This window comes from Amborella trichopoda, chromosome 10 (assembly GCF_054954075.1).
Source record: "Amborella trichopoda isolate Santa Cruz 75 chromosome 10, AtrichopodaSantaCruz75HAP2 v2.0, whole genome shotgun sequence".
In the NCBI taxonomy this organism is placed as follows: Eukaryota; Viridiplantae; Streptophyta; class Magnoliopsida; order Amborellales; family Amborellaceae; genus Amborella; species Amborella trichopoda.
The window spans coordinates 19,074,153-19,100,752 of record NC_142345.1 but is presented as its reverse complement, the minus strand read 5'-3'; the positions used below and the strand labels follow the sequence as shown (position 1 = coordinate 19,100,752).

Genomic DNA, 26,600 nt, shown 5'->3' with positions numbered 1-26,600 from the left:
TAACATTCTAGAGAGAGAAAATAAGAAAGGAAAAGAAACATTCTAGAGAGAAAGAAGAAAGGAAAATAAACATTCTAGAGAGAGAAAGGGGGAAAAGAAGAAAGGCAAAGAAACATTCTAGAGAGAGAAAGAGAGATAAAAAGAAGGAAAAAAAAAACATTATAGAGAGAAAAAAAAGAACTAAAAAAAAAAGACACTGGGGGAAACAGAAAGCCCATACTCAGAAAAAAGGAAAGAAAAAAACATGATACGTTTCTGAGAGCTGGGTTTTATGGAATCCTGCAAATGCTGGCAGGAGTGAAGCCCTGAGTACATTTCTAGGGCAGCATCGCTGATCTTCATCATCCCACGCCGTGTGAGTACAGTACCATTCTTCTAGCTCATTTTCGCTGAAAAGCTGTACTATTTTATACCTTTCTTTCCTACTTTTATGATTAATGGTTTGGAGTTGTCTTGAAATGGGATGTGTATGAATGGGTTTCGTGAGGTTGATTGGTTTCAGATCCGTATTCTATTCTGTCACAGTTCTATGCAAGAAATTGACTGGTACATCCAGTTGTTGGAAAAGGGACGCTAGATTAAAAGCAATGATCCTGTGTGTGATGTTCCATTAATTTGTTACCCGGTACTAGACTGTCAAGAATGACGCACGAAGTCGAAACATTTTACCCAATTTGAAGGCCTCCAGATTGAAATCCTTGCTGTAAACAAAGGATCACACCAAAGTTTTCTGTGGCACTGATTTCTTTCTCCACTGGTTCATTTAAGGAACCGCCGTTGTGGAGATCAATACAAAGGGGCTCAGTTTTTGGGGAAGAATTCCTTCCTTCCCCTCAGGTTTAGTTGAGGTTCAGAAACAACTATTTTTGAAGATCAATTCAAAGGAGTTGGGTTTTGTGGGCAGGTGAATTTCCGTAAGTATGATAAAACAGATATTGGGTAGGCTTCCTCGAAAGCCTTCCAAGTCATCTGAGAACAATGAAGCAGGAGGGAACCCTGCCACTAATGCTTCCCCAGCGGCCATGGCTTCGCCCTCTAACCCCTCTAACAACTTACGAGGCAATGGTGGTAATTTCAGGGCATCAAATGTCACGACTGCTTCTCGCGGTAGTAATGCAGGCCCCACATTGTCAAACTCATTAGCAGGGTCCAGGTCTAACCATGGGAAAAAGCCAAACTCAATTGTTCCAAATGCCAACAATAACACCACCTTCGGTTCCTCTGCGTACGAAGCATTGCCTGGTTTTAGAGATGTTCCAAGCTCTGAAAAACAAAACTTATTCATAAGGAAGCTGAACATGTGTTATGTTGTGTTCGACTTTTCGGACCCTGCAAAGAATGCGAAGGAGAAAGATGTGAAGAGGCAGACATTGCTCGAGCTCGTTGACTATGTGACTTCTGCAAGTGGGAGGTTTACTGAGGTCTTGATGCAAGAGATCACAAAAATGGTGGCTATCAATTTATTCAGGACCTTTCCTTCTTCAAACCATGAAGGTAAAGTACCAGATGCCTATGATGGTGAAGAGGAAGAGCCAACTATGGACCCTGCATGGCCACACTTGCAAATTGTGTATGAATTCTTGTTAAGGTTTATTGCCTCGACTGAGACTGATGCCAAGTTGGCAAAGAGGTACATCGATCACTCATTTGTTTTGAGATTGCTTGATCTTTTTGACTCTGAAGACCCTAGAGAGAGAGAGTACTTGAAAACCGTACTACATCGAATCTATGGGAAGTTCATGGTGCACCGCCCCTTCATTCGTAAGGCTATCAACAACATATTTTACCGATTTATTTTCGAGACGGAAAAGCATAATGGGATTGCCGAATTGCTAGAGATTTTGGGCAGTATCATCAATGGGTTTGCTTTGCCATTAAAAGAAGAGCACAAACTTTTCCTTGTTCGAGCTCTGATTCCTCTTCATAAACCAAAATGTGTTTCCATGTATCACCAACAACTCTCTTATTGCATCACTCAATTTGTTGAAAAGGATACCAAGCTCGCAGACACTGTGATTAGGGGTTTGTTGAAGTATTGGCCAATTACAAATAGCTCCAAGGAGGTCATGTTCCTGGGAGAGCTGGAGGAAGTTTTGGAAGCGACTCAGAGTGCAGAGTTTCAGCGATGCATGGTGCCTTTGTTTCGTCAAATTGGGCGCTGCCTTAACAGTTCACACTTTCAGGTAATGTTATTATGATCATGACATTTTGTGGTGCATCATCATTGTCACCTGAGATTTATTCCAGTTATCTGGGATTGGCTACACGAGCCTTATCCAAACTATTTGTGGTGCATGCATGTAAAAACGACTATATATATTAGGCATATGCTTCCTTCTTTTCAAAGTTTTGGATGCTCTGGGTTGCCATTTTTATAACATCACACTGCATATATCAATTGATTTAGGTTGCTCGGTTGCATTTTCTTCACAGTGCTATTCATTTTGGCTTCTATGTAACTAATAACAAGAGAAATTGGACACTGCTACTTTTCTACATCGTACTTTTCATGCATTCCCTTTGTTCTGATTTGTAGTGGATAAGTTTCTTTTTCTTTTCTTTTCAAGAAACGCTCAAGAAGCTTAATCATTATTGGGTTACTGCTTCAAAGCATGTAAACATGTGTGCCATTCTTATCCGTTGGCTGGCATGTTGTGGGTTGAGGATTTGCTTACATCCTAAACAACATCATAGGTAATGTGATTTCTAGCTCTACAATAGCTCATATAACCTCATAACAATTTGCAGTAAATCATCATATTTCAAACAATTATAAATATTATATTTTTCATATTTCTTTAGAAGATTCTACAAAACATCTAGTTATGGTACCATGGCGGATCAAAAAAGAAAAGTAGTTGGGCATTTTGCGAACTTCAGGTAGAGGTTTGTTCCCTTCAGGTTTAAGAAGCAAAACCAAATACAGCTTGTAATAAACATGCATGTTTGTTGAGCCTTGCATGCATCCTGAGATTGTCTTCTTTAAGTTGTGCTTGCTAGCTTGACTAGTCAATAGAGGGAGGACATCTCCCTCTAGCTGCTAGCATGTGCCAAGCCTGAAGCACAAAATATGTGCACATATAAGAACAGAGAGAATGAATGGATATGTAGAGTTATTGTTTGTGAGTTGTATCTTTTGTTTTCTATCTAAGATTGAAATCTTGGTGTATTCACTGCATCTTTTCATATTTATTGGGCTTAAAGTATGAAGTTTGCTGCATTCTGAGATTCATTGACTTGATTTGTTATTTCCCAAAATATGTTGTTTAGTTTCTTTTTTAAGTAACTGAAATGTGCTAGGTTTTGTTTTAGCTTCACTGAAAACTTAGGAATGCTATGTACTACTCATTAGCTCAGGCAAGAATTATGTTAGGTCCTTTCCCTTTAGGACCCCATGTCTCATGGCTTAGTAATTTAATGCACCCATTTTATTTCTATTATTATTTTCCAATATATACGTCTGTCTGTTTGTACACCTAAGTCCAACTTACTCTGTGCTGTACTATATGAGTCATGAATGCTTATGCCATAAAAAAAGAGAACTTCTTTGGGTGGTTCGATTTCTTTTGGCCATATTGTTGAACAGTTACATTGAGTGCTGTAACTTCATTTTGGTCCTTTGGTTAATCTAGTGAAAGGTTAGTATACTTGTACATAAGTAAAAGAAATGTAGCAACCAAAAACAAAATAAATAAATGAAAATAGAGGAGCAAGGGCCAATAAGGAGAGAGGGAGAGAGAAGGCATAAAGAAAGGAAGGTTTTGAGAGAGAGAGAGAGAGAGGGAAGAGGAGGAGGAGGAAGAAGAAGAAGAAGGTTTTACTGAAAAATAGTGGAGGGAGAGAAAAGAAAAAGAGAATATCTAATGAGAAATTAAGGAGAAAGGAGGATTTAGTAGAAGAGAGAAGATGAGATCTATGCTATAGATATGGGTCCTAATGATGGAGGCGGGAGTGGGACCGGGACCAGATCCTGCCCTATAATGGAAGCTCGGCGTCTGTACAATGAACAAGATAAGGAGGGAGATTAGGTTTATGGGAGCGAGATCCAATGTCAATGGGTTTGATGTTTTGACTCGTAGGAATCTAAGCTCCACTTTACAAAAAAACGAGGTTGTAAGTGGAGCTAGTTTGAGTTCCCTTGGTTAAGGAATCGAGGTTTAAGAATGTCATATAACTAGGTTCCTCTTGTTCTAATATCAAGATTTTTAAAGTATAGGAATCAAGGTCCTTAGTTGATTGGGCTCGAGGTCCGCAAGTGTCATTTACCTGGGAGCCCTTATCAAGTGCCCCCTGCCCTTAACAATGATTTTATTCATTTTTGCGTTATTTAATGGATTAATTATGTAGCTCTATAAGTTGGTCTTTCTTATGACCACTAATCTTCAGGCCAAGAAACAAGTTTGGCATGTACCATTCCTTCTAAGTCCCTTGCAAACCAGAATCCTACCATTCAAGAGTCATCTTCTTTGAATGTAGTCTCCTCTGCTTCCATTGTTTCTCAAAGGCTAGCTCTTCGAAGGGACAAGAGGACAAGATGAACTACTCTCTCTCTCCCTCTCTCTGACTAATATAAAAGAAGCTTTTTAAAGCTTGAAATGAAATCATATATTTTCATCTCACAACTGTGATCAGATTTGAGACCCTAAAACAATAGGACATTCATAATATAGAATTTTAAATGAGATATATATTCTCACAATAAAGAGGGATGACTTACACAATAGAGCTTAATAAAACAATGTGTCACTCTGGACTATGCCTAGTTGAAATTAGAATCTAAAATAATGGAACTTCATGCTATGCGAAAAAGGGATTGGATTTTAACATCACGGAACTTATGATTCCTAAATAGTGGGAACTTCAGACAATGGCAATCTCTAACTTGATATCATCTGTTAATGAATGGAACCCAAGATTTGAACATACTAAAGCCTTGGACCATGGTTAATGGGAGCGGGGATCTATTTCGAAGTGGAACTGGATTCCATTGATGGATGGAACTTGGTCCCCTTTTTTTGGGAGCGAGATCCCAAAATCGAAAAAATGAGGTCCTTACAAGATCCCTTGCATGAACCGTGGGATCGAGGTTCCGGAGCGGGATCGTCACCCACCCACAAGGTTCTCTTAACTATGTTATGGGTGATAATGGAGCAACATGGCACAATCAAAATCTCTTAAGAGAATAAGGCAACAACTCTTATCATTTGTTGTCATAAGGCATTTCTTATTCCTGATGTGGCTTGTACTGGTGCTCTATCTAGTCAAATAGAATAAGCAAGGTCTTAAAATGCAAATAACAAATAAGTTAGGTTTTTTGACGTGATAGCCCATTATACACATGCATGCACACACACAGAGAGAGAGAGAGAGAGAGAGAGAGAGAGAGAGAGAGAGAGAGAGAGAGAGAGAGAGCGAGAGCGAGAGCGAGAGAGAGAGAGAGAGAGAGAGAGAGAGAGAGAGAGATGTCTTAATTACTTCGATCTCCTTATATGGGTTGTGATCCCTCTCTACTCTAGAGTTGAATCGTGGTCAGACCACAATCCAGTGTTGGAGGACTGGAATCCCAAGCCAATAGGAGTTGGTCAATAGGTTAACATACTCGTATTCTTTATATTTTTATGGGAATGGAAGTAATAAATGCATATTAATGGAAAACGAAAGCAACAAATGCATGTCCAATAAAAAAAGTAAGCAATAATTACATGTCAATAAAAAAGGTAAGCAACAATTATTCAAACTCATGTGCCATAAAATTTTCGAAGTGAAAGAGCTTTGCTGATCGGCATCAATCACAACTAGAAAGTTCTAAATCCAACTGCAAAATGACATTTGATGTAGGGAGTAGTGGGTCCAACATTTTTCACAAATGGTTGTGGGATTTTGTCTCATCTTTTTCATAAAATATGTATCAGAGGGAGAGTGATTTCTCTCCTGTCTCAGTATCTATTTTCTCTCTTTATTTCTACATTTGTCGATATTTCTTTTTTTTTTTTTTGGGAAATGAAAGGGGATATGTGAAGAAAAGAGTAGAACTTGTATATAATTTGATCGAAATATTATCCTTTATTATTATTTACAATCTAAGATCACATTAATATCTTTAGTATATTATGTGAAGGACTTTATATGAGATGCCTTAAATAAATAAATATTAGGTGTTAATCTCAAAATTCATTTGAGTAAATTTATTGTAAGTATCTACTTAATCAAAAAAAGTATATACTGTATAGTTAGAGATATTTCTAATGTACTAATTTTGCATCTAAATTATTTCAATTTTTTTTGCGATTGATCTTATATTTTTCAATTTTTTTTTATCGTCTTATGTATTTGTACGGATGCCTTATGACACTCCCAATCTAGGGATCTCCTAGCTAATGATGATCCCCTTCTCCCTCTCTTGCACTCTCCAACAACCATACGCACACAAAAACATAATGATACATAGTTTTCACATAGGATACTCATTGCATGGATGATTGAGTCGATGATTCAAAAAGAGCTGATGATTATCTTGGTTGGAGAAGACGTCATTCTCTAGTTACTTGGATTGGTATACTAATTCTAAATGACCGTAATGCTCTAGGTGATAAAACAAAATACTTTTTTTTCTTAGAAAAAATTTAATACAACCACAAAAAAGTGTAGGCTACCAATAGAACAATACAAAGTGCTACCATGGACAAGTACATGAACAAATACAGATATATAATAATCGCCATGTAAAAATGGCATCAATGAAATTAGTTATGATGTTTATGAACTAATTATGCATAGTTTTTTGCTAATGATTTATTATGAAATTAACGATTTTCTCTAATGAAATGTTGTGTGGAAGAATGGTAACAGTCGAAGTAAATTCTTCTCGTTGAAATGAAAATGCACCTTGGTTTTCATCCTGTCATGGTACACATGTTGAGAAGCCTCAGGATTGGTGCGATTGTTGTGATGGAGAGGGATAGGTGATGAAATCTAAATCTCCAGTATTGTCTGAAGTGCTTGAAGTTAAACTTTGTACTTCTAGTTGTGAATAGCACTGTACTTACACAAGCTACATTCAATCATCTTTTATAAGGATTCAGGACAACTAGGCATATCTAAAAGCCATATTCTTCAGCTTGAAATCTTGATGATGAACGGACAAGACTGCATCAAAGTTTTTGTTTGGCGTAACTAATGATGCGGGTCAACATTCATGTGTGAAGTATTGGGAAACTGACAAGTCGATGGAATTCTTAAACTGTTTGTGCTATGGTCCGACTAATAATGGTTAGATAAAATGTAGTTTACCAACTAAATTTGTATGGAGGTTGCCACCATTTTCAATACTCATCTAACTTTGAGCTCCAAAGCTTCATCAATTGGCTTATGGCCAATAAGATGGTGGTGAAAATGAAATAAGCTCTTCTATGTATTTCTAGTAATAACAATGCCTTTATGCAAATCCACTTTCAAGTCCTATGAATGTAAGGCATGGTGTAGCAGTCTGCTGTTTTCTACTAGAGGGTCAAAATCATATATGAATTGTTTACATATTCTAATGTTTACTCTGAAGCCATGTTGTTGGAAAATGCTTGATCCAAGCTCTGGATGCTTGTGTGTACCTATATACTGTTTGTACCACAAACAAAAGAGTAAGTAGGATGAAAACCAATGGATGATTACACAAAAATCTTCCCATGAAATCACCCTATCAAGGAAGGAATCCCTTAATAGCCATCTAACATGTAAGCAATCTCCAATAATTGCATTACAATAATGAAGAACTCTTAAGCCATGCAAAAATGATTGTACTTCATGCTTCTAGAAGAAGCTCTTAGGTCTTAGCTACTAGTCAAGCCTTCTATATCTGGGCGGATCCATTTTGATAAAAACTAACCATGATAATTTATAAATCTATTTACACCTAATAGATGTCTTACAACCTGAAGTGGCATTGGATCCTATATTTGGCATGTTTTACATGCTCATTTACACCTAATAGATGTCTAACAAAACTTTCCATGCTCATTATCCTCTTCCTTGGCCTCTGTCTGGCATGTTTACTTGCTTGGATAAAGAAGGTTCCTGAATAATAGAGAGGGAGGAAACAAAAACAGAATGGCAGCTACCGTGAATTCCATGCCATATCAAGCTTTTGAAACATAAGCACATTAGACATGCCAATGAGAAGATCAATAGTAAAGGGTAATACTCGATACTCGAAACTGCCCATTAGGATCTCTAACTGGGCTTGCTTTTGGAGTTGATGAGTCCAAATAATTGCAATCATTTCTATTGTTTGTCAATATCGTATGTCTAGCTATCTTTTGCTATACTTTTTATATTTTATTTTTTAAGATTTAAAATCACCTATCTTATCAATTCACACTATTGCCTCAAGAAAATTGTTAGAATGATAAAAAATATAGCAAGGAAAAAATGTACTCCTGAAAAGACGAGGGTATAAAAGTCATCCTTATCCTCATCATCAGAGTCTTTTCGCAACTAATTGGGGTTGGCTCCATGAATCATGGTCCGCCATTATACTCTATCTAGGGCCATACCCTTAGTAAGGCCATAAATCCCCATATCGTTTTTTTCACATGGTTACATAGGAATGAAACTTGAGATGTTGGGTTATGAAAACCTAGCCTCTACCTTCTTGTCCCAAGCACGGTTTCTTATAAGTCCCTATATCTTTTTTCACTACTTTCAACCATGCCCTTTTGGGCCTACCCTTTTTTAGCCTTCCACTTGAACTAACACGCACCTCCTAACAAATGTTGTATTGGGTCTGTGCTACACATAGCCAGCACACCTAAGTCTACTTTATCTCATCTTATCGTCAGTTGGTGCCTTACATAAATTTTCTTGAATGTATTCATTTTAAATTCTATCGCTTCTTGTCGTGCTACTCATCATCTCGACATCTTCATCTCACCTACACTCATTCTGTAGGTATGTTGTTATGGACCACCCCATAAAGCAAAGTTGGTCTTGTAGTTGGCTTATAGAACTTGCGGTTCTGCTTTATTGGTATACGACGGTCACATAAAACTTTGGTTACACATCTCTACTTCGCCCACCCACCTCTAATTCTATGTGCGACATCTTCTTCAATCTCGGTATTTTTTTAGATTATTGACCTAAGATATCGAAAGTGCATTCTTTTTGGTATTTCTTGGCCGTCAATCTTAACTATTTCTTTGTCTCTACTCCTATTATTACTAAACTTGCATTCCATTATAGTTTGTTTTAGGCTAACTAATTTTAAAACCTTTAGATTCTAGAGCATCCCTCCAGAGTTCTAACTTTGTATTGACGTAGTTTCGGGTTTCATCGATCAAAACTATGTTGTCTGTGAACAACATACGCCACGGTATGTCATCTTGTAGGTGCCTAGTTAGGTCGTCCTTAACTAAGAAAGAGGTAATCCCTGATGTAAACCTATTATCACTGGAAACTCACTCGTCTCTCCGCTAGTTGTTCGTAACTAGTTAGCACATCCTCGTACATATCTTTCACCAAGTCGATGTAGTTTCTAGGGACTCCTTTCTTTCCAACTCCCGCCAAATCTAATCTCGAGGTACTCTATAATAATCTTTCTCTAGATCAATAAAGACCATGTGGAGGTCTTTTTCCTTCCCCCTAAACTTCTCAATCAGTCGCCTAAGTAGGAAAATAGCCTCAGATGTTGATTTCTTTAGCATAAAGCCGAATTGATTTTCCAATACACTCGTTCCATGCCTCAGTCGTTGCTCAATCACTCTCTCCCATAGCTTTATAGTGTGGCTCATAAGTTTGATCTCTCAATAGTTTGCACAATTTTGTATGTTTCCTTTGTTTTTGAAAATAGCTACCAAAGTACTTTTTCTCCATTCATTTGGAATTTTCTTTGCTCTCAACACCTTTTTGAATAGCTTGGTCAGCTAGTCAATACCGTCAATCTCCCCCATGCACTTTCAAACCTCAATCGAGATGCCATCTGGACTAACATTTTTCCTATCTTTATCCTTTTCAAAGGTTCTTTTACTTGCGGTATCCTAATCCTACGAATGTATTTATGACCTCCGCCCTCATTTATGCCAATGGTTCTTTTTACAGCGGTGTTCCCATTATGTTCGCCATTTAATAATTTTTGAAAATAAACTCTCTTTATTTCGTTGACCTCTTCATCCTTAACCAAGACCATTTGATTGTCACTCTTAATGCATTTAATATAGTCTATCCCTATACTTTTTTTCTCTCTTTTTTGCTAATTTGAAGACATCCTTTTCAAGTTTTCTTGTTCCTAGATTACTGTATAAATTATCATATGCCTTAAGTTTAGCCTTACTGACTATTTGTTTAGCATTTTTTGTAGTATTTTTATATCCTTCTAAGTTTTGATCATTTCTATTGCCTTGCGAAGTTGTATAACATGATCATTTTTTGCTAATGGCTTTTTGAACCTCATCATTTCACCATGATATTTCCTTATCAAAATTTATTTTTCCTCTAGTTTCTCGTAAGACTTCTTTTGTCACTTTCTTAATACAGTCAGCCATTTAATTCCACATAACATTGACCTCTTGTTCAGAGTTGTATTTTCCTTCTTTAACTAATCTATCCCTAATAAATCTATTTTCTCATTTTTTAAATTCCACCACTAGTTTGTGGATACCTATTAATTTCACCCCTTCTCTTCCATGTCTTTGTGTAGACGTACATAACCATGAGCCTATATTGCGTAGGCAAACTCTCTCCTGGGATAACCTTACTGTCTTTACATGATGGTTGATCTACCTTCTTAAGATTTGCCCAAGTGGAAATGAAGGAGATCATTGAATCAAAGGTAGAAAACTCATGCCTGCCCCTAAAGGTCCTCGAGTTTCTTTCTAGCCATATGCCCCAAAGGAGGGCAACCACAAATAATTGCCACAGTTTTCTGCCATTTCGAGGGGAATACGGGGGAGAGGAGGGTGGAGATGATACAAGAGATTGGGGGGGGGTGTGTGTGTGTACATGATGCATCTATTGGGAAAGGCACGACCATGCCTTTGCAGTTGATCTAAGGTAATTCTTTTGTTGTAAGAGTACCCAGATAAATGCTTGAACCTTGTGAAGCAGGGGAGTAGAAAGAGGCAACAGTGAAGGCCTCTGAGTGGTTAAGGGATCACAAAAAGGAGTCTTGACTCTGAAGGGAGCTATAGAGGGCTGCAAGAGTCTGGAGGAGGGAATTAAGGGCTGAGATTTCATGGTCTGTGAGGGTCCTCCTGAATATCAAAGTCCACACAAGACTGGAGTTTCTAAATTCGTAGTAGTCCTTAATAAGGGCGTCCTTGTCTAGGGCCAGATGGAAAAGGGAAGGGACGGCTAGATTGAAGGGCACATCTATCCATTTGTCTAACCAAAATCTGATATGCCGGCCATTACCCAGCCTATATCTACTTCTGTTGCGGAAGGCTTGCTTTTTGGTGGATATAGACTTCCAAGCTCCCAAGGATCTATGTGGGAGAGTTTTGGGCAGCCAGCGACCTTCCTCAAGGCTGTATTTCTGTTGGATAAGGTTCTTCCATAGAAGGGGGTAGGGCGAAGTGAATTTCCACCACCATTTGCCTAGCAAGGCTGGGTTCATGGTTCCAAGTCTTTTGATGCCCAAGCCACCAATTTTCTTTGGGTGCTGACTTTTCCCAGGGAGCAAGGTGATATTTGTGTTCTTCAAAAGACCCCGCCCAAAGGAAATCTCTCATAAGCCTTTCGTGGTGTTGAAAGATGGAGATAGTGATTTGGAGGAGAGGGAGAAAAGTTGAATAGCTTGTTACTTGGCTAGCCTTAAAATTGTTAATGTCCGTCTTGGATTTATTTCTTTGGGAAAAAGAAGATGATTGTGAGTCAAGTTATCTAAAAAGTAATCATGCTATGGAGTCTATCCGATTTGATCAAATCATTGATACCAGATAAGCTACTAGGATACCTTAGAAAAATGAATTAACAGTAGGGCATAAGACTTCAAATAGTTTTATGCATTCTGAAATGTTTCCCGCACCCATGGGAGCATAGTGTCAATTTTCTCCCTCCGGTAAAAGTCAAGCTAGGAGTATTTATAGGAACCAAAATCTGGGGATGTGACCTCTTGAAAACAGCAACCAACCCTAAAAAAAAAAAAGAAGAAAAAAAAAAGAAATTCCAATTGCACACTTTATGTGCTTGAAGAAAATAATATCACAAGATTGAACAAGGACAGTCCAATTTGGGGGAAAGTTCTAAGTATTGAAGAACTCGAAATCTTTTTTCTTGTTTGAAAATAAACATGTAGTGAATTTCTGATAAAAAAATTCTCCGAAGTTGTTATTTTGCCTAAGGGAGTTGGTGTATGTATACGTGCTATTACAATTATCATGAACCAATAGAAAATTTTGATGAAAAAAATATAATCATTGAGGTAAAAAATTGTTATGTTTGAAATGTGTTACACATAAAATGAAAGTAAGCATGGAAAAATGTGGCATAACCTGTCTTCTTAATGGTCAAGGGAGAAACCTTACTAGTATACAGACTAGATTCATGAATCAAATGATGATAATATGATAGGAAACAAAACTTGAGCTTCTTTTCATATGGTTTGAAGTGCTTGAGTTTGTCAGCACAAAAGTTTTATGATGAGAAACTATGCTACCCCACAAGGGAGCTGTAGAAATATGCCTTAAGAGGGATTGCAGCAAATAGAGATTCAAAGGTACCTTTGTTGAAAGAGATGAAGTAACTCTTATGTGGATAGAATTCACAATTCCTAGCACACCTGGTTGATTGTATTGTCATGTTCTTAATTTCCATGATATGAGTATATACCTTCTGTCAGTGTTCAAAAAAGCGGGCTGCCCAGGCAGTCCAGAAGGCTTGGGCACATCGCCTAGGCCTAGGCAACCAAACTGGGGGACAGGACCTGGGCGGACGCCTAGGCGGTACGGAACCTGCCTAGGCGGGCGCCCAGCGCCCAGGGCCTGCGCTGGATTTTTTTTTTTCGTTGTATTGATTTATTTTGAAATATAAAAAGTTTGAAGGATGGGTTTTAAGTTCATTTCAAATTTAAACCCGCCAGAACCCATTTTAGAGAGAAAGAAACCTCAAAAAAACTAAATTTTGTGACTTTCATTGGATCGAAGTGTTTTCAAAGTTACGAAAAACAGATCCAAACATCACCTAGGTAAATTTGATTTAATTTTGGAGTTTTATAATCTCATTAGAGGGTGTTTTTTATTATTTTAGCATCAGAAAACATCTCAGAGGTAGGAGTTTGGAGTTTGAGCAATCAAAGTAAGTGCAAAAATTTATTTTTTAGATTGCTTGTTTTATTTTTGAGATGACTTCTTCAGGATCTAGACGAAGTGGAGATCCGGGTTGGAAATATGGATATAACCTGAATCCAAATAATAAAAATTGCATTAGTTGCAATTTTTGTGAAAAAGATACGAAAGGAGGCATAAACCGGTTTAAGAAACATCTTGGTGGTATTAAGGGGGATGTTGCCCTTTGTAAAAATGTTCCTGAATCTATCAGAGACGGGATTAAGCAATATATGAGTTTTGTAAAACAAAAACAGGAACAAAATCCTTGTCATTTGAATAAGTCTATTTCTGCTACTTCTAGAAGAAGTGATCTGGGTTGGAAGTATGGGTATAACCCAAAACCACACGATAAAAATTGTATAAGATTTAATTTTTGTGAAAAAAGAATCATATCTGGAGGACGTCCAACGACTTCGCAGATCTCTTGGCGAAAGAGGGAGCTAGAAGTCAAAGTCACGAAGTTCAAGCTGGATCCACCTCCTTTTTTGTGCAGGACCAGTGACACACATCTTAAACCTTTTTGTTCATAAGCGTTTTCTTCAGTTGTATTTTTGAAAGCTCAATGTAAATCAATGTAATAGGGCGACATTTATAAGCCCTTTTTTGTACATGATAGACTAAATTTTGTTTTGGCCGAGTCCCTGTGTGTGGGTGACTTTGGTTCACCATAACCTTGTAATATTTCCTCATTAATACCAGTTAACTTTCTCTCAAAAAAAATTGTATAAGAGTAAATTTTTTGTGAAAAAGATACCAATGAGGGTATTAACTGATTCAAGAAACATCTTGCCAATATTAAAGGGAATGTTGCTTTTCGTAAAAAAGTTCCTGAAGTTATTCGGGATGAGATTAGACAACTTTTGAATTTAAAAGAACCAGAAAATGATGAAAATGAGCCTTGTTCTGTGGAAATATCTTCTTCAAGTTCTTCTAAAAGTGGTGATCCGGGTTGGAAGTATGGTTATAACCCGAATTTCAATAATAAAAATTGTACTAAATGTAATTATTGTGGAAAAGATACTAATGGGGGCATTTACCGGTTTAAAAAACACCTTGCTGGTATTAAGGGGGATGTTGCACCGTGTTAAAATGTTTCTAAGGCTACCAGGGAGGAAATTATACAATATTTGAGTTCAGAGAAGCACAAAAAGATAGAAAAGTGTAGAGCAACCAAGACTTCTAGGGCCTCATATGCATATACTAGTAAGAGGGAGGTAGAAGAAGAGGAGAAGGAAGAGGCAGATGCAGAAGAAACAGAGGAAGACAAGCGTTATATTGAAGAAGGAGATGACTTTGATGATGATGGCCTTGATTTTAATGCATATCATGAAGCTTACCCTATTCCTTCTGATGATGATAATGATGATGATGATGATGATGATGATGATAATGATGATGGAAGAGTGAAGACTCTTGGTGTTGAGTGTTGACTGTTGTGTGACTTGAGTGTTGACAATTGTGTCCTAGACTGTGTATTTTTTGAATTTTTGTATATTTTCTTTTTCTTATTTTTAGTTTCTAGTTCTACTATTTAACATTTGTCTGTACAGTCTACAGTGTATCAGGCTATCAGTATATGCTCGTGTGGTTTTACTGTTTTAGCAATGTATGAAAATATAGATTATGATCTTATGGATTATCAAAATTCTCTTCTTGACTTCTAATTTGTTTTTTTTTTAATTGGGATTATGGTCATGCCCTCAGTCACACCATGAGTCCCTCTATCAAGGGCCAGAACCTGGGCTGCCCAGGTTCTTGGTGCCCTCCTAGGCGTTGGGTGGCTTGGACCCCCATGGTCGCCTGGGTGCTGCCTAACGCTTTTTGAAATACTGCCTTTTGTCTTTGTCTGTCAGAGCTATGTGTCTGTCTGTGATTTTGGTAATTTCAACTTGCATCCAAATATTTTGAGTAACAATGCTGCTAACTTGCTAGACCCTTTAGACATGACCAGCGTGAACGTGACACTTGCCTGGGTTCATAAACTTGAAGTAGATGCGCTAATTCTCTGTTTTAAATACCAACAAAATGTCCTTCAGTACTGAGAGGTATATTGCTTGGAAATTGCATCCAAAATGTTGAAACTATAGGGATGTATCATAAAGACAACATTCTCAAATTTCAGATTTGAGAATCATAAGAATAGAATATAAGTAGTTATTGGAGCTTGTAAGTTAGAAAATTGAAAAGGCAAGCTCCAACATTTCCAAAAATTATAGACATCCATTCCACTTTGCACATATAAATAATCTCTATCATTTGTTAAAATCTCGACATGCCTTAAACTTCGCTCTCTTGTTAAAGTTGATCAATTTGAGGTTATTAGGGTACTCTTGCTGATAGATGAAAAGAATATAAAAGCATTAATTTCTCATCGACAGTGTTTCAAAAAGCACTAGGCGGCCCCTAGGCAGCAGGGGGGGGGGGGGGGTGGGGGCATCCAGGTCGCCCAGTGCCTAGGCGGGTGCCTAGAACTTGGGTGACCTAGTAGAAAGAAAAATGTCTCTATAGTCTAACAGTATAAGTATAGTTGTATAAAACATAAGAATTAGGGATTTAGGGCACATCAAGTGTATAATACACAAGTCCACATAGCACGCACTCCTCTATACTCCATAACCATAAGTCCATATCCAATTACCCATATTCCATAATTTGATAGTCGACAGTCCACACATAATTAAAACTTAAAATTTACCAATCAAATTACCAAAGTTACCAAACTAGTGGAACCACAAATCTACAATACACAACAAAGAGGAGGAAAACAAAAATGAAAGAAATACTTGAAGACTCAAAAGAATCTTCAATCATGATTCATCATTCATTATTAGAAAAAGTAGGGTTAGCTGCATCTGCATCATATGCATCGGAGTCGATGCCATCATCACCGTCATCATCTCCCTCCTCGACATAATGGTCATCCTTCTTTATCTCTTCTGAATCTGCCTCTGCTTCCTCTACCCCCATCGTTTGTGAAGAAGATCTAATGGCCCTAGGAGGGTCGAATGATGTCCCTGAGGCATCCATGACTATGTCTCATGTCAATCCTTTATGCCCCTCGACCTAATCATCATCAACCAATCACTCCATAGCATTGTCCATATTTTTTGATCTGAGGGGGGTCTCTCTTATCTCTCTTAGCAAACCTGTCCTTCTAGAATCGATTATCTTGATATAGATTAGGTCATTGAGCCTCTTTGATTCAAGCTTGTTCCTTTTCTTTGTATGAATCTAACAAAATCAAATGAAATTAATTAATATAAATAATTAAATATATTATAGTAGTACTACAAAAATAATAACTATTAAAGTACTAAATTACTAATACAAATTACCATCTCAAAAGTATTGCAATTCCGCTCACAATCGGACGAGGTAGTGGTTTGGTTTAAGATTTGAATGACCAACTTTTGTAAATTTCGAGCACTACATCCATGTTCGCTCCACCAAGTGGCTGCAAAGATATAGAATAATTAAATAAGAGAATTATAGAAATGAAACTTGATTACTTGAACTTGATAAACTTAAGAATATTATTACCTGGATCAATTTTGGTCCTTTGCCTTGTCGCCATTGGACTCCCAAAAGACTTGCATGCGCACTTGTAGTTTATCACCTCATCAGCACATATAATATCTTAGATATCCGGATAAGGGATTAGCACATCTACACACTTATTAAATCCTGTCATAATTGTGTCATTTGTGTGTATATCCCTATCAACATAAAAAAAGATGGGTTTAAATAATAACCAGCTGCATGTAATGGCCAATGTTGTTGCTTATCCCACTTCTCATCAATAATCTCCCAAATAGACTTGTAGTAGCTCTCATCATCATCTAAATTTTGGGTTATCTCTCTCTTGCATCTCTCCATAGCCTCATATATGTAGCCTATAGAATCTTTATCACTACCAACCATGCGAAGGAGTTTGACGAGAGGAAAAAATACCTTAGGAGCGCCTTTCACCCATCGCAAAAAAGCCTTAGAAAGGATAATATCTCTCACCTTCGTCTCAACCTGATCCTTAGACTAGTTGCATGCTCTCCATTTATTCGAGGTAAACATTAGCCTCAACTGGACTCTCCTCGAATTAAGGTTTCAAAAAACGCTAGGCGGCCCCTAGGCGGCCTGCCTGGTGCCCAGTGCCTAGAATCTCTGGCGCCCTGTGGTGCAAATTCTTAACATTTTTTTATATATTTGCTATCCAAATGCACATATATGTATATATTTGTGTCAAATTTTGTAATTTATTCCATTTGAAAATATCACAAGTTCACAACATACGTTTTTATATACAAACATATCACATATCTCAAGTTGAGAATAAACTTATTCAAAATTTTAAACCATACAAAACATTTGAAAGTCTAATAGGCTATTGTAAGGTCTCCAACTCTCATATTCTCCATATTCCATATCCATAAAATAGACCATAAAAACATCCAAGTCTCCAAATCTCGTGACCCCAGGTATCACAATCTCTTTCTTCTTTGTACATCTATAAATCATACTGAGGGTGAGAATGTGGCTATAAATGAAATTCTTAACTGACTTTGCCTTCTTCACTGCACCTAAAATTTCTCTCAAACCACTAAGTGCCTCAAACATGAGGTCTATACAATGTGCTGTACATGTTGTCCAAAAGATTCTAATATAAGCTATGCGCAACCAATTAGTAGCAACAACATTAGGAACAACATCATCTGTGACAACCTGTATAACAAGCTGCTCCCCAACCTCCTTGATTCCCTTCTCCATAATTTGGAATATGTAATGGGAATCATGGCTATGATCAGAGGCATCAATAGACCTAAAAAAACAGTCCCTAAAGGACGATTCACCAGCAAATTCAGTTGGCTTCTTCTCTTCCTATCACTCCAAACATCAGTCATAATAGAAACTCCATTCTGAGCCCATGCATCCTTCTGAACTTCAACAACATCCTTCATGACATTACTTTTTTCAAAAGAGGCTTTGAAAGCTCATGAAGTTGGGAGTTTTATCCCAAGCCCAAATTGGCCAATTATCTCTACCAAGGCATAAAAGTTGCTTATGCGAGTGGTATTGAAAGGAATGCTCGCCTCATAAAACCATGCAGCAATATATTGTGCAGCTCCATCTCTCTCTTGATTCTATTTTCAATGGTGGTTTGCTTCTTTGTTTTCACTGGGGCAAAAAAAGTTAATAGGGTCTCTAACCTGAGCCTTCCTAGGCCCCGAACTCCCAGAAGCAATTACAACTTCCTTTCCCTTCCCCCTAATCATGGATTGTTGTTGTTCTACCTCTTGACATCCCTCCCTGTCTTCATCACTATCATCGTCATCTAACCCCAGACCTAGTCTCTGCTATGGATGCATGTCTCTCATCTTTTTTCGTTTTTACAAGACTCAAAAAAATTTTTATCTCCTCTTTAATAAAATCATGAGCTTTTTTACATGTGGCAACATCCCCCCTGATACCAGCAAGATGTTTCTTGAACCGGTTTATGCCTCTTTTTGTCTCCTTTTCACAAAACTTGCATCTTATATAATTTTTATCCAAAGGATTGGGTTGTAGCCATATTTCCAACCTGGATCACCACTTTGATTACTTTAATTAAATCTCGAAGAAAACATCTTAAAATAATACAAGCAATCAAAAAAATAATCACTAACTTTGATTGCTCGATCTTCAAACTTCCACCTCGAAGATGTTTCTAAGGACTCAATCTCTACTAAAATACCCTCTAATAGATTTATAAAACATCCAAAACTAAATCAAATATCAGTGGGTGATGCTTAGATCAATTTCTCGTAACTTTGAGAAACTCTTCGATTCTATGGAAATTACCAAAAACTAGTTTTTGAGGGTTTTTCTCTCTAAAATAGGCTCTAATGGGTTTTGGGTTTCAAATGAACCTAAAACCCACAATCTTGCCCTTTTAGCATTAAAAAAAGACAAAAACCTGCCCTTAATGAGGGGCATTTCTGCCCCTGAGTGGGGAGCAGGGGACCGTCTAGGCGGCTTCCTGGGTGCCTAGGGGGGCACCCAAAGATTTCCCGCCTAATTTTGCTGCTCAGGCCTAGGCATTCGCCCAGGCCTTTTGGATCGCTCAGGCATTGGGCGTCCGCCCAAAATGCAGAATTTACGGAATCAATGAGTTCTTTTAAAATTTTCGATGTCTTGCAACAAGAAGCAATGGATGTTGAAAAAGAGGGCAAAATTTTTTTTTTTGATTTGTTGCAAATTTTTTGTTATTGGTCCCAACAGATTTTCAGAAATTAGCAAACCTATGGGATCTTGGGCATTGGAAATTCAACAAAGATGGAAATCTCCCAAGGATATAAGCGATTGAATTCTAAAACTCAAGTCATGCATGTTGGAAAGAAAATAGTCCAAATTTCATGAATCTAGTCGCCATTCATTAAAGCAGTCTGAGAATCCTAACATTGGTTTAAAACTGGCCATATGATCCTAAACTTATGGAGAAGATTACTTCTAGAAGAGGATAATTGTTGTATTTCAAAGAAAAGATTAAAGTTGAAAAATTCATCAATTACAAGTCCTTTCATTGGATATTTTTGTTGTCGTGGTTATGTGATATACGCCAGTTGTAACTTTTTGAAGTAGTTCTACCTCTCTGAGGCCGGCATGCTTAACATTGCTGAAATTTGCATAAATCTGCACCACATTAATATCAATATATAAGGAAAAGAAAATTTCAAGGAAAAGGTTTATGAATCTGCACCACATTAATATCAATATATAAAGTAAAGGAAATTTCCAAATCCTAAAGTTGGTTCAATGCCACGTTAATTTTGATACAGTTTGAAAGATACTCTTGTGTTAGTTAGGCTTAATTGCAAGAGTTTGAAGTGATCAAAACATCCTAGAGATAAAAAAAGATGCATATACCTCCTATGCATGCAAGCATACACATTCAAATATATCCCCCTCTATTTTAAAACAATTTTTTGAGGGTTGGAGAGAGTTGTTAAATTTCTGCTAGGGTTTCGCATGGAGGATGGTTTTCAGCCATGGCTGTGAAATCTTGTGATCTCCGCATGGTGTCTATGGACAGCCCTGGCCATTAGGAGGCTCTTCCCATGGATGGGAAGCCACCAGATCCGAAGAACTATGTCGGTGTTTCTTCTTCTTTGGGATCTGGCGGAAACGACCTTGCAACTGGTATTGGCAGTGACAGGGAAAGGTCCGTCAATGGGCCTGGCTTTTTAGTTATCGCTAGTTCTGGATTTGAAGGAAATCACTCAGTTGGTGGTATTAGTCGCAAGTCCGGGTGCATTCAAAGAGATTTTAGACGGAGGCTTAGGATTTGTTCGTGCGGATCAACTCATCACCAGTTTTGGTTAGCAAGTTGTTTCTGGTGGAAGTATTCAGGCCTGCTCTCATGGTTTGAACATAAGTTCAGTTGGTGGTCTTAGCCATAATTCTGGGTGCGATAATTATAGATCAGATGGTGTTGGCCGAGATGTTCGTGTGGCTGGGTCTAAACCTTATTGGCAGGCTGAGGAGGATGCGCTCACTGTGGATTCTGCTCACAGTGTAGTGAATAGATCTGGTGCTTATGTGCTTTTTGACCATAATTCTGGGTGCGATAATGGTAACCTTATCAGCAGGCTGAGGAGGATGCGCTCAATGTGGATTTTGATCATGGTCTACGGCGTAAATCTGGTGGAGATGAAGATGAACGAGCCCGTCATAGTACAACCCCAGCATCCAACAGCTTGCCATCTAGGATTGTCGTTGACTACCACCACAAGTTCATCTTTGGATGCTTTTGCTGCCACAAGTTCATCTATGGATGTTGCTGCTTGCACAACGTCTAATACCTTGTTGTCCAATATGATTATGGGCTCGTATGCCCCTTATTTGTTGCTTGACGGCTCCATCATCAGCAGTGGTGTTACCGGAGAGCATGAGTCGCATATGGTTCTGAAGTCGGGTGATCGCGATGAGCTTATGTGTCTTCGCATAAGCTTTCTGTTCATGAGAATGTCAATGTTTTCCTGTGGGAAAGCTATTCTAATTTGATACATGTAGATGGGGGTCACTTGAATACAGAGGTCAATGGTGAATCTCTTAGCAAAAAGGTTTTACATAAGGAATTTGGTACAACATATGCCAAGGTAGCCGATGCACCTAGAAATTAAAACCATGAATTAATGGAGGCTGGAAATCATAATGAGGAGCATATAGAAGCTCTATCAATGGGTGCTCACGTTGCTTTACATGAGCTTTCTGAGGGTGTTACTGCAAATATAGCTTTCGGGCTTCAAGATTATGACGTTGATGCTAGATGTAGAGGCAAGGGACGTTGCTATTGGGCGAATCCTCCAAGTGTTATGTTGGCAGGGATGAGAGGGAGGGCCATGGATTTATCGGGTTTCCTCTATCACCAAGCGCATCCTGGAAGGATAAAGGTAAGGGCATCGACTCTCGGTCTCTTAATATCATGTATGATAATGTTCAGGGTCTTAACAATGCAGATAAGGAGGAGTTTCCCCCCTTGATTTCTGGATCAAAGATTAAGGAGGGGTCTCTTGCAACCCCTAATTGTTGTGATCTAGGCAAACCCTCGTATCTCCTATTCAGAGAAAAAGGGATTCAAAATGGGGTTTGTTACTTTGACAATATGGATATTATACCAACGAAAACAATCAACGGTAAATGTTATGTGAAGATTGAACAAGAGTTGATTAAATATTGCTTCGAAAAGTGGGAGAACTGTCTCCTGGGATATTCCTGAGATGTAGACCGGAATTGATGTATATGAAAGGGATGTTATAGAAGATGTGGAGGCTGAAAAATGACCTTGAAATTTCTCACTTGGAGATGGGTTCTTGATTTTTCGATTCAAAACAAAGGAGGAAATGGAAATAGCATTCACTGGTGGCCCTTGGTTTGTAAAAAAAAAGTGCTTGGTTCTTCAAGAATGAGACCCCTCAGTTCAACCGTTTAGAAGCATTCGACAGACTGTTCCAGTTTGGATTAAATTGCCGGATCTTCCTCTTATCTTCTGAGAGTCGGGGATTCTATTTCGTATTGCGTCAAGTGTAGGAAAGCCCGTCTTTATGGACAAACCTACAAAATTGCGATCTAGGGCGGAACTAAGGATTTGTGTTGCATTGGATGTGAATAGACTGTACTTATCGGAGGTGAAGTTTGATATTTTGGGCAAAGAGTATCGTCAAAAGATTGTTTACAGAGTTTATACCAACCACTTGTTCGAAATGTAATAGAGTATGCCATATGTCAGATCATTGTGGTACATCTCTTGCTACAAGAGATATATCAAAGGTCAAAGGGGCTAAAAGAAAGGTTAAAAATAATAGTGGCTCAGCTATTGTGTTACCCTTGGGGGAGGAGGGATGGAAAGTTGTCAAGGGTAGAACACATATGATTTACAAAACGAAGGAAGTTGTAACTGCTCCCAATACCTTTCAGGTCTTAGTCGAGGAAAAGACGAGGTTGGTATGGTGGCCCCTGATCGGGTTGCTGGGGACCACTCAAGCCAGTTACAAAGTGAAGTAGTGCTAAATGGGGAGGCTTTTGATACTTTATGTGTTGAAGAGTCTCTCACGGATGTTAATGAGTTTCCTACCGTTCAAATAGAGGGATTGAAAGCTGATGATTGTGATGGTAATGCCATTATAACTGATAAAAGTCTGCGAGAGATTTTGGAAGTCGCTGAATCAGATGGTAATGATGAGGGTGGGAAGTTTTCTGAGATGCCATCTTCTATTGATGGTGAGCGCAGTAGTATGCAGGAATGTGAGGACGCATGTGATATGGTTTCTTTACAGGCCAAGTGTATGCCCCAAATTCCATACTAAATTCCATACACGGGAGATAGCATGGATTCGGTTGGTGCAATCACGGTTGATGTAGTAGCCAACCAGCAGAATGATGAGGGTAAAGAGTACACGGTCTCAGCAGAATTTAAGCCTAGTATGCCTCTGGTGGATGGAGCTCATAAGGTGGATGGTCCTAGCAAAATGGGTTCAAGATCATACTCTTAGTGAGGGGTTGAATAAACCTCAAACTCGGTCTCAAGTTAAGGGACCTGCAGCAGTTATTGGTGGCAAGAAGGGGGGTTCTCATAAGGCACAACGCATCCTAATGTCCACAAAAGCTAAGGTTTCCTTTACTAAGCAATCAAAAAATTAATATGTTATTATGTCTGTAGCTTGGAATGTAAGGGGCCTTCGAGGCCCAGGTAGATTTTCTAATATTGTAACTCTAAAAAACGAGCAAAATATTGGTATTTTATTTCTTTTAGAGACCAAGTTGCCTTCAGAGTTGAATCGGGCGTAGAAAAAAAAATTGGGTTTTTATAATAACTTTATTGCAATTGAGAGTAATGATAGATCCAGAATTTTGATGCTTTGGAATCCATTGATATACTCCATCACTGTGCTCGATGTAAATGAATTGGCAATGGCCGAGTGTCAGTGGTTTTGGGGGTTTATGCCTTCAATTCAGTATCTCAGAGAGCTCCGTTGTGGAATCATATGAGGACTAGGGGGGCTGCTATTTCCGAACCTTGGGTAGTTCTAGGGGACTTTAATACTTTATTGAACAACTTAGAAAAAATGGGAGAAAGCAGTTCTTTACCATTAAACTTGGGTGATTTTGCCCAAGTCATGACGGATTGTGCTTTATTTGACCTTGGGGTAGTCCGGGGATGATTTTCTTGGTTGAATAGCTAGATTAGTCGGAGGTGCATAAGAAGAAGATTAGATATTGCAATGGCAACCGCTGATTGGGTTCTGGCGTTTCGGAATCTAAGATGGAGCTTCTTCCCAAAGGTAACTCTGATCACTGTCCACTTCTGATAACAGTTTCTGATGAGGGACTGATCGGACCAAAGCCATTTAAATATTTTTCTATGTGGGAAAAGCACCCAGATTTCATGAACAATTATGGCAAGTGAGAGTTGGAGGCACGGCTATGTACCGGTTTGCAACTAAACTAAAGAGGTTGTGTGCTGATCTACTTACATGGAATAAGGAAGTCTTTAGTCATGTTAATGAATCCATTGTAGCAGTAAAAAAAGTGTTAAAAAAATAAAAAAGATACAAAAAAGAATTTACTAAAATATGAAAAGCATATAAAGAATGATTAAAACAAAACACATTCAAATGAAGTTAAAAATTAATGAAAAACATGGATTTTAGCCCTTTTTATATTTTTCGAGGGCTATTTTTAAAATTTTCTAAAACGATGGGAAAATATAAAAGTGAGTATTAATGACCAAAATATTTTTTATTCTTTATTATAATGTAAAGAATATTTAAAAATGCATTACAAATCAAATTCCTTATTTTTTGAGAATTTATATACATTTTTTTGATTTTTTTTTTTTAAAATACCGGTTGATCACCCTAACCGCCCAAAACTGGAACCGGCGAGGGGCCGGTTCCGATCTAACCAAGCGGTTACAGATAGATCGGGCGATTTTGCAAACAATGTGAAAAACCTTGAAGATATTCTCAAACTTCATCGTTGGTCTACATAATGTAGATCCAACTACACCGAGAGTAATTGTCCACAATAGAAACAAAATACTGACTGCTAAAAATAGATGTAACAAGAGAGGGTTCCCAAACATTAGAACAAACAATAGCAAAAGGAAAATTGCTTTTACTATTACTGGGTAAAAAATATTTTCTACAATGTTTTGACAGTTCACAAATCTCGTATTGAAAGTTTGACGCACTAGTCAAAATAAACAACTTAGGAAACAGAACTTTAAATGACTGAAAAGATAAATGATCAAGTCAAAGACGTGATGCAGGAAAATAGAGAAAAGAAGCAAAAAGAATTCAATAAACCATCAAAACAGGCCAGATTTGAGTGGACCTAGATTTCCTTGAACAAAAGAGAGACTCCGTAACCCTAGATAGGGCTTGTTGTTACTTAGTTCTTATTATTCATGTTTCGAAAAGTGCTAAAGACCTTAACACCCCATACCCTTTTATTACATCATAATAAAAAAGACCAAAATTAACACCACTTAAACCATTATGAAAATACCCTATAAGTCCCTTACTCAAAATAAAATATGAAAGGCCACTAAACTGCCCCTAAATTTAATGAAAACATTGAAAATCACTAAGAGACTAAAAAAACAACAACAAACTAAAAATCAACTCCTTAAAAAAATCGGCCTTACTCTCATGGATCTCCTTTGGCCCTGAGATGCTGATCATCACAAAGGGGTTTGTTAAAGGTTGGATTGCTTGGGTCAAAGGGCCCATAAGAATTGTTTTAACTAGTCGAAGGACTGTCTGGTGCATTATTCTCCCTCGGTTGGGGGCTCTTCTTCCTTTGCTACTTTGGGGCTGCGGTGCTTGAAAAGTCAGCAATATTGAACACATTCGAAGTCTCAATCTCAACTAGAAGGTCAATCTTATAGGTTTTACTCCCTATCTTCTTTATCACCTGAAACGGTCCGATCTTCCTGTTATTCAACTTATTGTATTTGCCCATAGGATGCCTATCTTTGTGTAGATAGACCATCACTAAATCACCCACTTGAAACTCTTTGAATCGCCTATGTTTATCTGTAGCTTCCTTGTAGTTGGTAGTGGCAATCTCCAAATTAGCTCGAACTTGGTTATGGACATCCTTTATGTGCTCGATCATACTGTTAGCATCTACAATGTCCTTCCTCATTAGCTGATAGAGAAGTCAAGTCCAGCATATGGGTAGGGTTTTGCTCATTCATGACCTTAAATGGGCTCTTACCATTTGACCTAATGTGGGAACTGTTGTAAGCGAACTCAGCTTGTGGCAAAGCCAAGTTCCACTGTTTCGTCTTGTCACCCACTATGCTCTGAAGTGGGTTACCAGGTTCGGTTAACCCCTCAGTTTGACCATCATCTGTGGATGATAAGAGCTGCTGAATTGTACCTTGGTACCCTTCTTGTGCCATAAAGTTCCCCAAAAGTGGCTGAGAAATTTGAAATTCCTATTCGATCTAATCAATTTGGGAATCTCGTGAAGTCTCACCACCTCATGGAAATATAAGTTGGACACATGAGTTGCATCTATAGTCTTCTTACAAGCAATGATGTGGGCCATCTTTAAAAACCTATCAACCACAATAAATACAGAGTCCATACATACCTTGTTGAGTTTGCGGAAACCCAACACAAAGTCCATGCTAACATCTTCCATGGTGCACTGGGAATGGACAGTGAAGAATATGAACTTTTGTTTTGACGCTGCCTCTTTGCAACTTAACATACTTTGCACCTCTGCACATGCCTAGTACATCTCGCA

The 26,600-nt window shown here is 38.1% G+C and overlaps 1 protein-coding gene and 2 long non-coding RNA genes across 4 annotated transcripts in view; 1 reads left to right on the top strand and 2 right to left on the bottom strand.

Annotated features, from left to right (window-relative positions):
* Positions 1–216: 216 nt before the first annotated feature.
* Positions 217–26,600, top strand: part of LOC18425485 (serine/threonine protein phosphatase 2A 59 kDa regulatory subunit B' gamma isoform) — a 34,551-nt gene continuing 8,167 nt past the window's right edge. The window contains exons 1-2 of one of the 2 annotated variants that reach the window (XM_020662040.2): positions 217–355; positions 526–2,183. In XM_020662040.2, coding sequence (XP_020517699.1) covers positions 921–2,183 — 1,263 coding nt within the window. In that variant the 5' untranslated portion in view covers positions 217–355; positions 526–920. Of the gene's footprint in view, positions 2,184–26,600 lie in introns of both variants that reach the window. The other variant, XM_006830028.4, reaches the window with a different exon arrangement.
* On the bottom strand, positions 15,991–16,983 carry LOC110006478 (uncharacterized). Its single transcript, XR_016042809.1, has 3 exons — positions 16,851–16,983; positions 16,646–16,764; positions 15,991–16,541 (listed from the first exon to the last, which is right to left on the bottom strand). It is a non-coding gene; the product is annotated as an uncharacterized LOC110006478 (long non-coding RNA).
* Positions 19,686–26,478, bottom strand: LOC148780076 (uncharacterized). Its single transcript, XR_016042811.1, has 2 exons — positions 25,489–26,478; positions 19,686–19,973 (listed from the first exon to the last, which is right to left on the bottom strand). It is a non-coding gene; the product is annotated as an uncharacterized LOC148780076 (long non-coding RNA).